Source organism: Chenopodium album, chromosome 16 (assembly GCF_948465745.1).
Source record: "Chenopodium album chromosome 16, dcCheAlbu1.1, whole genome shotgun sequence".
Classification (NCBI taxonomy): domain Eukaryota; kingdom Viridiplantae; phylum Streptophyta; class Magnoliopsida; order Caryophyllales; family Amaranthaceae; genus Chenopodium; species Chenopodium album.
This window is the reverse complement of record NC_137849.1, coordinates 1,161,196-1,174,471: the sequence shown is the minus strand read 5'-3', so window position 1 is coordinate 1,174,471 and position 13,276 is coordinate 1,161,196. Positions and strand designations below refer to the sequence as shown.

The window sequence follows — 13,276 nt, the reverse complement described above, 5'->3', positions numbered from 1 at the left end:
TACTTTGAGTCTTTGACTGTTTGAGAACTCAATTTTGCAATTCTATGTTTTTACTTTTATGGAATTAATTAATTTACTTAATTAAACTACTTTAGCTTGAACTGAACTGCATGATTCTGATCAAAATGTAACGAAAAGGAACTGGTCATTTTTTTTTAATTTTGATGCAAAAAAGGAACTGATCATTATTTGCCTCCCTAGTCCCTCAGTTTTTTTATTCTTATTTTTATTACAACACTTATTATTTCATGCTATTTTGAATAAAATATACTACGGAATAGTGGTTTGTTGCACATATTTTTAAGATAAAAAAAATATATACTTGTATATGTTTTAAGCCATGAAGTGGTATTATAATAACTATGGTTTGTATAATTCACCTTAATATTTGATAATCTGATTTGATCATATCATTTGATTTGACTAAATATAGACCTTAATGTATGTTAATCTATAAAATGATAAAGTATGTAATAAGCCAAAAAAAAAAAAGTACGAGGGAGAGAACTTACCTCTATGTACATCCGAGTCTATATAAGTGACGTTGACTAAATATTGCCTAGACAGATTTCATGGAGATTTTATTTTTATTTTTATTATTGTGTGATATAAAGGAGTGAGATTTTGTAATATAAAGTGGAATCCAATGAGCAATTTGATATTAATGGATCATTTCTCAACAAGGAATTGTTCAAATTCATCTTAAACGAATAAAAAGAATTGTGATTAATTTGAAATGAATTGAACATCAAGTTGTCAAATTAGTCCCATCACATGTTTCCATAGCATCAACTCTATATGAATTATATTATGTTACTGACGAATAATCAAATATATCAATAGAGAAAAAATTGTGAAGTTAACATTTGCACTGTCCAACATCAAAGTCAAATATTAGTGAGGATGAATGATTAAAGTTAATGAAATTTTATTGAAGAAATGCAAATGGAAAAAAGGGGTATCAATCTACATACATGAGCATCTAAACTTCATTATAGTTGTACTACAACACAATTTTTGAAAAGTTTATCTCAAAATAAAAAAATAAATAAAATAAGATCCCTCAATTTCCACCCTAGTATGAGAATTCGATTCTTATTGGGTGAGGCAAATTAGGATGAGGATTCGATTCTATTGGGTGAGACAGATAGGGGAAGCATGAGTTTACAAATTGGGTTAACTTGTTGATTCTTATGCAAGTATATCAATTTATGGTTTACTCAATTTTGGAAAAGGTGCACAAAAATTTGAATGATAATTCAACATTCCTTGGGTTGTTATAGGGCGACATAGTCCATAGAATAAACTTTATGCTTTGGATAAGTAAAAATGGCGTAGAAGTTTGATCCTCAGTTGTCTAGTTGGCTGTCGCTACCACTTGGACACTTTGACAGATTATTACTATATTTATATCATTAAAAAAATAAAAAAAAAATAATAAAATAAAAAGCAGAAAAAAGAGATAAGAGAGAACAACCACAAACAAGAAGACATTATGTAGTAATCAGCGTCAATAAATAGTCTGCATATTTTCCTAATCCTGGAAAGAACATGATTAACACCAAAAATCTGTACATCCTATTAAGCTCCAGTTTTTCATTATATGCACCATAGAACAGAAGTATATTACCAGCAGTTGAGTCATATCTTCATGTTGAGTCAGCTTCATTTACAATAACCTGAAAAATTAACAGCAAACAATTCTGCATGTTATATGTGATTTATCAAATTAGCTCGCTTCAGTCTGTTCTGGTACTTGTTTGGAATTATCAGCTTCAGTCACGGGCTGGCTTGGCTCGGATGGTGATGGCTCCTCATTTGTAGATGCAGGGGCATTTGGCTGTATGGGTTTCTTGAACTGAACCAGGATCATCGTCATGTTGTCACAGCCTTCTCCGCCAGCAGTTGAAGGGGCCAAACACCTGTCCATCACTCTCTCGCAAACTGCAGATAGTTTAGTTTCCTGCACCGTTCAGACACATTGTCATAATAAGTTACTCACAAAGATCTCCAGCATCTATCATTCCAGAAATTCTAATTTATGTTTAAAGTAAAAGGAGTCACTGCTTGAAGAGTAGTAATGGAATTTAGAGCATCATGTAAGATGCAACTCATGCAACCAAGCTTAAATTTTTGGAAAATACATTATTTTGAATTTATAAACAAAATTGTGCCAAACAGTTTTTGACTTACCGTGCTCAATTGTTCATGTACAAAATCAACAAGCTGCTGGCTTGACATGCAGTCCCTTTGAACAACCAACAGAGTAATCAGTCTCCATATAGTAAGAGTTGTAAGGGAACGGAAAATAAGATAAAGAGTATATTTTAAACAAAATATAAAGCAACAATGCACCAAGTGAAAGCTAGCACATTATCTGTTACAAATTCATCAATTAACCAACATTAAGCATAAATTTATATCCATCAGACAGGGACTTAATGAGGATGATAAAAAGAAAAGTTGCTTAAGATGTGGTTACATCCAATCCAAACCAAACATGAACTAGTTACAGCATATAATTGCAGGAAGAGTAAGTGGCTATTTACATTGCAGGGTGGCATGAAAGGATTAACTTGTAAACCACAGCTCATAAAAATTAAGGGAAGGCTTGAAATGCTTACCATATGCCATCACAAGCTAGCACCATAAAATCATCATCATCACAAAGTTCAACCTAAATTGACAAGGAGCAGAAAAGAGGGATTATCAGAGCTCATAGGTGACTGGAACTTGTAACTATAAAAGGAGAACACAGCAATACAAAACAAAACTGATGGCAGACATAACTTTGTTATATTCGAGAAACTAACCAGACGAAGACATAACAATTACAATTTACAAATATAAATGTATTGCAGTGATATACTAACCGCATTAATGTCTGGATTTGCTGTTACAATTTGCTTTTCAACGGGAAGAAATTTATTTTGCTTGAACTCCATGTCACCTGTCCAAGTAAACCAACTTATATAATTAACGAAAATTCATTTCTGATATAAAATATATTCTATCCAGGTATTTCAATCACCTCTACAGGTGTAATTGTGATCTAGCAGGTCTAAGCTTAAATTAAGCTTTAGGTTGGGTCACTGCAACTGCAGTTTGAATATGCTAAGTAACTAGAATCAAGCTCGACCTAAGTGACACTTAACTCTAAAGCACACAAGCTGGTAACTAAACAAACTGTTTAAGTTGATCACTTCTTATGAAGTAGTTAAATAGCATTATGCCCTCTTTGGATACAAAAATTTCATTTGAAAATCTAGAATTTGATAAATCTAGCGTTTGGATGTTCAAAGAATTTCAAATCTGGAATTGTTCCAAATTATTAGATGCTCTTAAACAGCCTTTAGATTAGGGATTTGAAACGAACATTGATTAAAAGTTGTAATTCTTAGCCCACATCCCATCCCACCCTCTCTGTATCCAAACACTACCTTAAATTCTATGTTTGTCACGTAACAAACTCAACAGTATTTGTGGTTTGTTGTTTAGTTAACCTAGGAAGTTGTAAACTACTTTTCTTAATTTGAAAATGATCTCCATCAAAATTTAAAATTTTCAACTTTTACAGAAAGGAAAGACTCTGGAGTACCATATCTCTGATAATCTGATATCAGTACAAGGAAATTGACAAGTTATCTCCCAAAAAGATTGGGCAGAAAAAATTCCAACATATAAAAAATGAAAAAGGCATGAGCTTAAGTACCTATAGCTCTTGCAAGGTTCAGACTGCCATTTACCCGTCCTGCATGGATAAACCCGCCAGCTCTTATTATTCTTTCCTTCTCGGCATCCAGTTCAGGTTTGTGATCTCTAGACAAATTATAAGCCTGTGAATGGTAAAGGACGACTAAATCAAGAAACCATGAAAACTATACTATGATTTGTTATAAATCACGTAGTTACAGATTATCAGATAGTTATATGCTGATGTACTTCTTGGATACCAGTTTGTTTGCTCAAGAAGTGGGAATATCAAAATATACCTGACCCTTTCTGGAGATTACACAACGGGAATCACCAGCATTGGCCACAAGAAGTTGGTTTCCCCTAATAACAGCCACACAAGCAGTGCTTCCAGAAGTAGGACCAGAAAATTCTGAATGAGGCCCCTGGTTGACATACCAACTAAGTTAAAGCAAGAATAACAATATAGTAGCATATCAATCTGTAAAATATGGATATCTTTTGATAGATAAAAAAATCAAAAGTTGCAATAGCATCCTATGATCACAGATTATAGTCCTTGGACTAGATTTAGCACACATCTGGGATGTTGCTTTATTACATTGCCTAAGCACTGGACCTTTATCCTTTGTAGAAGTAGTATTTTGAGTCATCATTTTAGCAACAGTAAAAGCAATAAATAAAATACAATGAAAATCCACTAAAAAAAGGATGGAAGAATTGATGCACTAAAACATCGATTAAATCAGCAAAGAAGATGTCAAACAGATCAAACCAATTGTTTAAACCCATTAATTTAAAAAGGAAAAACACACGAGACAAAACTTGTATTGCTTCAAGCCTGAGAAGATCATATGATGATAATTAATATTCATCAGAAACGAACAAAAGTTGAAACTCCAATCTATGATTCCCCCACATCAACAAGTTGTTCACTAAATAAGATAACAGAGGCTCAAAACAGGAATATGCTTAAGAGCTCAAGATACTAAAAAAAAAAAAAAAAAAAAAAAAAAAAAAAAAAAAAAAGAGAATAGTAGCAGAAACAAAATCATATATACACACTAATGTTTCATAAAATTATACTTTTTAACTACTATTTTTTTCAACTAATAAAAGTACCCACATCTTCATGGGCCCAATCATCATCATGCCCATTGCCATCAGCAGCTCTTGGAGACCATATTAGCCCCTCTATCATTCCAGTGAATTTGTTTATTTTATCACCCAGAACAGCCAACTCTCTCCACCCTCTTTGTCCACGCATCATTTCATCCATTCTGATTATCAAAGCACCAACAGAGCAAGTAAAGCAGATGAATTAGACCAGTAAATAGTGAAAAGGTATCTGAGTCACAGAGATTGAGTCATATAAACTTTATATGCTTTAAGAAGGTTATCTTCCTCTTCATCTAGTGTGCTAAAGAAGTGAAATTCTCTTGGGCACACACGGGGGGGGGGGGGGGGGGGGGGGGGGGGGGGGGGGGTAAGATAGTTCAGGAAACTTGAAGTCAAAACTGCTGATATTAAAGCCTTTAGCCTATCCCAATCAATATATGCACATTATTAATCTAGATGTTTCTAATAGTGCAAAGAAGAGAATCTAAGTGAGCAGTAATGCAGGATATAAGATGGAGCACTAAGCAATGTTGACCAACTGCCAAACAATAATACCATGTTGGCATGTTAATGCAGTTTACTTTTGTCAAGACTTTTCAAATGACCTAAAGGCACTGACCAGAGGCATCAAATTGTATTTACACAAGCATATACGTGAGGCTTTCTCAAATTTTCAAAAAGAACCTTGATCCACCAAAATCAAAGGAAAATAGATAATATTAAAGTCCACAATCCCAAAGTAAATATATAATCACCTAAAGAAAGATTTTTGCAGAGCTGTTGATAAGTCTCCAGCAGAATATGCTTCACTCTTAAGCACTTGTTGATGAAGGAATTTCGCACAGAACTTGGCTACTACCTTACCTGCAGATATAGAAGATTTGCATGAGAACTGAATTCAAAGTCACCAAACAACATCAACCTAATAAAAGCAGCGTCAAAATAATCAACTTTTTAGGAACAAAAGTTACAGAGCTTCAAATATGACATACATGATAAGCCAAAAGGTAATGGATAATATCAATCAACGAATCTGTAGTCATGTAATTTCTGAGACATGGGAGAGAACTGGTGAAAAGATGTGAATATTTCGCTAATACTAAGAACATTTAGCAACTGAAAGTCTGAAATATCCATCTACAGGGTCGCCAAGTACAGCAAGTCAGTAACTAGTTAAGCAGCTTTCAAATACATTGGTGTGCTACGATCAAGCCCCAAAGAATAGAAAAGTGAGGATATAACATCGAAATCTAACTTGCATGGTAATAATTTTTGAAGACACTGATCAGCTTACTACAACAATCAGTTTAGCAATGTATTGAAACAATTTTGAACATTTGAAGAGATTTTCTTTTCGTCTTTGTGTGATAGGCCAATGTATAATCAATACTTCCTCCGTTTTATTTACTTGACTAACAATCCTAAAATGGAATTGTCATACTACTTGACCCATGCTATATTGGTAAGCTTCTGGTAGTTAGATTCATTAAATTACCCTTCGAAAATGCATGTGGGTTCAGCAATTTATGTGCTTTCAAAGAATAACAAGGTAAACCATGTGCACAAACTACATTTTCTCTCTCCTCTCCTTAAATATTGTGTCAAGAGCTATGGGTCAAGTAAACAAAAGAGTAAATATTTCAGATCATCACGGCATTTTAATAGTTCATCACAAACAACATTTTCCTGTAAGGAAAGAATGATCAATGAATGCAAAAGGCTAGCAGGATCAAAGCAAATGGGCTTCCAGAAAATTAGAAAGGGTTATCGTTTTATCATACCATGCAAATTAATAACAGGTTAATCTACATCAAACACAAATCATTGATCACAGATTGTACAAGCATACAATTTGCAAATAAATCCTCCACAAAGATTCATGATAACACAAGTAACAAGATGATTTCATAATATGAATCTTCAATGTAACCTATTAAAAATTTAAAACAAACACAAAAACAGTTCCAACCACACAAATTAACTCTTATGGCAATGAATATAGTAAATGTCAACAATCAACATATACAATCAAGTGTTACACTTCAATAATCGACACAGTCTTAACTCTTATGTCAAGGAAGTCAAGGTTGATATAAACCACATATATAATACGAACATCTGCAACTCCTGAAAGAAATAGAATAAGCTTCAACTACTTACCTCCGTGACCATCATAAACGCCAAAGAATGAAGTTGAATCATCCAGATCGGGAAAGGCAGCATGCTAGAAAAACAGATTATGAATTCAGTCAAATACTATTTAGAAGCAATATCTCAGGATGAAAAAGAAGTTCAAGTGGAAGTGATATAGAGAGATCCAGAAACAAGCCATGTATCAGAGATCTTACATATACTCAAGTTTTAATTCCCCTCATGATAAGAAAAACTCACACCTCGAAGGGCTCGAACATTTAGGGGGCTAAATCTTGAAAGAGTGGAGTGGGATGGCATAAGTATAATCAGAGATTGCAATTTTTTGACACATCAGGCAAGGTAGCAAAATTATGAACATCACTAAAAAGTAACAATATGGACACAAAGATCAGATAAAACCATAAGGATATGTGTCTACAAATAGACTACTTTACATATGCTGTTTCACAGCTCATTCTACTAGAAAATCAGTCTTTCATTGGAGGAAGAAAACCTTCATCAATCCCAAAACGATTGTTGTCCATTCTTTTTTAGTTCATCTCATTTAAATGTCCACTAATCCTCTTTGGCAATAAATGCATATTGACCCAATCACCTCTCTCTGCCCATCTATCCCATCATGTTGTTAATTAAATCACCCAAATCAATACAGCTTTGCAAAAAGTTAAAATAGGCAAGTTACTATGTGATGGGAAAAAAACTTGGGTGTCCATAATCTATTATGGAAACCATTCTCCTATCAAACTTAACAAAACCCAAATACCTCAATGTCATTAACCTAGCAGCACTTGCAGCTAAGACATTTACATCCCAAATAGAAATGACTAGAGTCAACCATTAACCTGGGGCTTGGGCTATGCAAACTTGCACAGTGCAGAAACCAGTCAGAAATTAGTAAGACTAGGTTGGTAAGGATCCCCCTGCCCCCTACCCCCCCCCCCCCCCCCCCCCCAAACAGAGAGAGAGAGAGAGAGAGAGAGAGAGTCAAAGAGATACAGGGGGGCTGGGGAAAGGACAGTATTAATGTCAATCAGTTTAGCACTTTTGTATCACAGACAAGCATGATTGAACAGAGTCATGATCAGATTGGTTACTAAAGGGATTCTGGGATTTTACAAGAACAGGTGCCATAGCAAAATTGGAACCAGACTATAGCTTAAGCAATCTCATTCTTTTAAAAGTTTACATTATACTAGATCAGGCTAACATTAATATAGAATTTCTCCAGCTTAAGCAATCTCATTCTATCAGGCTTATATTAATTTAGAATTTCTCCCCTGCTAATGGTTGGGTTAGGGTGATATAAACATGCACCTCCTCCATTAATGAGGATAAAGAAGAAGCCAGCTGCAAAATAACAGGTCAGGTATAACAACCATATAATTCACCATCTTGCAATCAACTAGCAACAATGGCTGACCCGATAATAAATGAGGAGCACCTTAAATCAACCCCAATTTTGGGTCAAGTAGAGTTGAGGCCAGCGGTTTGTCCCAGTGTTGGACCAATCAATAACAATATTGAACAAGCTATTCATGATATGAATCAAGTGGTAGGGACTTTCTTCTAAATTTGGGAGGATGGGTTCAGACGATACTGCAGGCCTTAGTGTCAAGTGCTGCAATACATCAAAACTTAAATGTCAGCAATCAGGACAGGGTCAGTAAGACGCTTAATCTAGGAACTGGAGAAGTAGAGGGATTGAATACTACTTCAAAAAAAGCTTCCTAGAGATCCTTGGTCCAATCTATTTGGGGATTCATACCTGCATCAAAGGAAGTTACCCATGGTTTTGTGGCACTTGTGATGAAATACATGAAGAAAATTTGCGCAATTAAGAGGAGCTCGGTGAGATGGTTGAAAAGCGGAATGCTTCCATTGTTCTGTTTGTTCTAGGTGTGATTCCTAAGGTTGCTGCTTTTTCATTCATAGCTTCTAATTGGAGCCTTTTCTACTAAACAAGAGGTATTCCTTTATGTTGAAGGTTATTTTGTCGTTCACTTTCAATCTATGGATGACAAAATGCAGTGATTTTACTGAATACAGCATAACATCTTCTCAATACCCATACTTGTTAAACCATGGACTCCTAGGCTATGAGAAAATGGTGATTTCAGTATGGATATAGCTGCCTAACTTGCCTCACCACTATTTGAGTGCTGATAATAGACTAGAATAAGTAGTTTATTAGTGATAGTGTTCCATTATATGCTACTGAGAACACATCTAAGCAAATAAGGGCGTATTTTGTTGGAAAAAATGGATGTTAATCTTCAGCTTCTAGCATTTGGATTGAAGATCCTTATAGTGGCCTGCAGGAACAGCAAGGTATTACCAATTTTAAAGCTTATTCATTGGTTGGTCATGACTTTGATACTTTGGGTGCTTCCTCAGCCAGCATATTCTGCCCAGAACTAATGTGGTTCCAAACCAATTAATTGAAAAATGTATGTATCATTGTTTGTGAATTCTACCACTTCACCAAATCAATCTATCCCTCCCACTAGGGCCACGACCTCTATCCTGCAGCAGGGTGGAAGTCTCTAGACTCAGGAAAGCAGCCTGTTATCTATGTGAATAATACTTTTCAATTTTCTTTATGAGAATGAAGAAGTTACTGATAGTGAATTAAATTAGGAAATGGGTAATGGCCTACAAGGCCAAGATGAACAGGTAATCCCTGGCAACAATACTCTCATAAATTATTATATGTGTTCTTTGAATGTAAGAGGACTCATTGAACCTCAATAGTAAGTGGAAGTTAAACATTCTCTGTCAAAAATTATATACTCCTATATGTTAAATGTATATTAGAAGCCATAGTGATATAAAGATAAAACAAATATAAGAAATTTGGTGCGTTAGGCGTTCCATTATATGCTAACAGCAATAATTAAAATAAAGTACATTTGAGATATAAGGTTATTGCAAATAGTGTCCATTCATCACATTGACTCATGCATTTAGTTCTTCAATAAGCTATACAAAACCTCTTTATAACTTTACACTAAAATTGCTCATCACAAAATAGATTTAAAAAGATAAGCTACTCACAGCATCCTCCATGGTCGTGCGCCAACCTTGCATTGAAGACAATCCAAATCTAACCTTGCTGTTTTCACCATCCTCAGAGAATTTCTCAGTCTTAGGTGTGCTAAGGTAGACACCCATCTTTTAGCTGAAACCAAACAAAAAAACTCTTTAACTCAAACACAAAAATTTCCTAAAACCAACTACAGAACCGTCTAGTTCTTAGTACTCAGTATAAAGTATCACCTGTGGCAAAGTAAAGGAATATTAAAATAAAAAACAAAAGGCCAAACTCTGGATAAGAGCTCCAAGAATTACACGAAATCATCCAAAGCAAAAGCATTTAGGTTAAATTACATCAAGAAACACAGTAATTAGACCAATTGCCAAACATCTACGTCAACAAATACAATCATGTACTGAACTCGACCAATTGCCAAATATGTACAATTTTACATCAAGAAACACAATAATTGGAGGACCAATTGCCAAATATCTACATCAAGAAACACAAACAAGCACCAAACTCGACCAAATGCCAATACCTCAAGAAACTCAATTTTCTTTTAACTACCAACTATAAACATCAAGAAACACAAGTATGCACGGAACTCAACCAATTGCCAAATTTCTACAGCAACTAACACAATTATTCTCTTTTTCAAGTAGAATTACTCAGTACAATTAGGAAGCAACAATAATTTTATGCTACAATCTCAAACAAGAATGAACTACAAAACAAATCGACCCATTACACAATTCAGCAAAACTGGATCCACTACAGAAAACCCAGATCAAATTACACAAAAAATTCACTGATCTAAGCATAAACAACCTCCATTAAAGCAAATCACAAATGGGTATTTCCAAGCATTGCATAATTAAAGAAAACCAGCTAATTAAACTTAAAAATAATAGAATTATGGAAACCCCAGTTGATTATACTTTAAAATTACAGAATTATGCAGACCCCAGTTGATTAAAGTTAGAAAAATAGACAAAAAGTCAAAAAAATTATTATAAAAATATAAAATTGAAAATTGGAAAATGAAACTAGGGTATATTACTACTTACTTGCTACTAGAAATGTTGATCAAGTCCAGAAATTAGGAGAGAGAAAGTGAAAAGTTTAGTGTATATAGGTTTATAGGACAAGTACCATTAATCTATCATTATTATACCCTCGAAAAAAGCAGATTAAACAATAATTAACACAAAAAAAAAATTAAGAAAAAGATTTACAGTTTATCTTCTGAGAAATGAGGAATTAATAAAATAATTGGTCGATATTTGATATGATGAAAAGGATAGAAAGTGAAATGGGCCAATCCAGAAAACGAAGAGGATATGGGCATATGGCTGCTGGTTTTGCTTTTGTGTATGGTTTTATACAAAAATTTCTAGGAATACTATCTTTTTCGAGGATATTCTCTCTTTTTTCACCCAAAGTTTTTTGTTGTGAATAATTTCAATATAATTGTAGAAAATAATCACAATTACCTTACAATTATTGAATGATATGAAGTACTACCTCTCTTGTTCTTAGTTAACACGTTTTTTTAGTCACGTTTGTCAATGCACAAATACAAACGTTAATATTTTTTATTATCAATAAGCAAAAATTATAAAAAGTTGATATTTTAAAAATATATACTGTGACGAATCTGATAAAACTCCACATGACTATATTTTATATTACATATAGATCACAAAATACGGTCAAAGGGGAATGTGTGAATAGTGCTAAAGTCAAAACGTGTCAACTAAAAAAAACAGAGGTAGTATTATACAAACGATTATGGTCAATGAGGTTGGGTTGGGCTTGTGTTTAGCTTAATAATAATAATAGATCCAAAGTAATAATTGAATGATATACAAAGTAACATATTACACTTACAATAATGGGCAGTTAATAGATCTAATCGAGTTAAGTTCGTCTTTAAATTGATGCGATTAATAAATGGATTGAAAATAATTATTGAGTCTTGTACGAAGTATTACGCATATGGTATGCTAATACAAGTATAACTAGTTTAGGTTATTAGAGTTTATGGATTGTGTCAATGACGTTGAATAATTTTTTATGGATGGTATCAATGAGTTGGAACAAATCTTGTCAACATCTATATTTATGTCAGGTTCTCTACTAAAATTTGAGAAAAAAAATACTCCCTCCGTCTCTTTATTAGAGTCCCCTTTCTAACATTTATTACTCACATAATAAATAAAAGATAAATTTGTCAGAAACAACCTTTTAAAGTGTCCACTTTACTAAAAACAACCTTTTAAATTTTTTTTTGCAACTTCAAACCACATTATAAATTTTTTTTATCAAAGACAACCAAATGCTACTTTCCGGCGTTGACTCTATTTTTCCCGATGTTGACCATTAGTGTGCAACGCACATGACCTCGTATATTGTTTAATACACCAATTTTCCCTCCATTCACTCGTACAAAAAGAGGGATGAAAGAGAAGCAGGGGTTTTAATAGGAGTTAATTGGAGGGGAAAAGGGGTGTATTAAGCAATATAGGAGGTCACGTGACTCGCACACTCGTGGTCAACATCGGGAAAAATAGAGTCAACGCCGAAAAGTAACATTTGGTTGTCTTTGATAAAAAAATTTTATAATGTGGTCTGAAATTGCAAAAAAAAATTTAAAAGGTTGTTTTAAATAAAGTGGACACTTTAAAAGGTTGTTTCTGACAAATTTTCCTAAATAAAAAGGGGACTCTAATAAACAGACGGGGGGAGTAATATAATACAATTGTCCTAGATAAAATAAAGATTTTTAAATAAGATTTTTTAAGTAATCATCATTAAAGATAGCAATTGTCCTAGAAAAAATAAATCTAAAAACATAAAGCCTATTTATATCAAATAAAAATGATGTGAGGGAAAAAAAATAAAATAAAGCAAGAGCCAAGAGGTGTCATTGCTAGCACTTGAAAGTTGAAAAAAAAATTAAAAAAAAAAAAAAAAAAAAAGAGAGAGAGAGAGAGAGAGAGAGAGAAAGGTGGTGAGCTGTATACTCTGTAGTCACTAGTCAGTACTAGAATGTTTCTTTCAAGGATCATGCTAAGAAAGAGCCTTTGTGCAAAAAGTAGGCCTTTAAAATTAAAAAATACAGGCAAATCATCATCAGCTGAATTATCAACAACTTAGCCCCTGTTTAGTTCACTTGATTTTTGTTTATTTGATCTGATCTGGTCTGATCTAATCTTATTATCTAATTTAACCAATATTAATAATATATAAAGTAAAATATCAAATGAGATC

At 33.6% G+C, this 13,276-nt stretch overlaps 1 protein-coding gene across 2 annotated transcripts; it reads right to left on the bottom strand.

Moving 5' to 3' along the window:
- Nucleotides 1–1,470: 1,470 nt before the first annotated feature.
- LOC145586014 (putative protein phosphatase 2C 60) lies at nucleotides 1,471–11,339 on the bottom strand. Of its 2 annotated transcripts, none has more exons than XM_081642717.1 (11): nucleotides 11,239–11,339; nucleotides 10,021–10,144; nucleotides 6,973–7,036; nucleotides 5,568–5,676; nucleotides 4,820–4,973; nucleotides 3,993–4,118; nucleotides 3,713–3,836; nucleotides 2,874–2,950; nucleotides 2,625–2,677; nucleotides 2,194–2,248; nucleotides 1,471–1,963 (listed from the first exon to the last, which is right to left on the bottom strand). In XM_081642717.1, the coding sequence occupies exons 2-11, from the start codon at nucleotides 10,135–10,137 to the stop codon at nucleotides 1,730–1,732; spliced, it is 1,113 nt and encodes a 370-aa protein (XP_081498843.1). In that variant the 5' UTR covers nucleotides 10,138–10,144; nucleotides 11,239–11,339; the 3' UTR covers nucleotides 1,471–1,729. The 2 variants fall into 2 exon arrangements, with proteins under 2 accessions (XP_081498843.1, XP_081498842.1); XM_081642716.1 differs by lacking the exon at nucleotides 11,239–11,339 and adding an exon at nucleotides 11,071–11,228.
- Nucleotides 11,340–13,276: the final 1,937 nt, after the last annotated feature.

Excerpts from the sequence above, each read along its gene's own strand:
- LOC145586014 (XM_081642717.1), bottom strand. The coding sequence starts at position 10,137 with ATGGGTGTCTACCTTAGCACACCTAAGACTGAGAAATTCTCTGAGGAT. Across the intron at positions 4,974-5,567 it reads CTGCAAAAATCTTTCTTTAG|AATGGATGAAATGATGCGTG; the intron begins GTGATTATATAT and ends TTTGATAATCAG. Across the intron at positions 4,119-4,819 it reads ATGATTGGGCCCATGAAGAT|GGGCCTCATTCAGAATTTTC; the intron begins GTGGGTACTTTT and ends TATGTCAACCAG.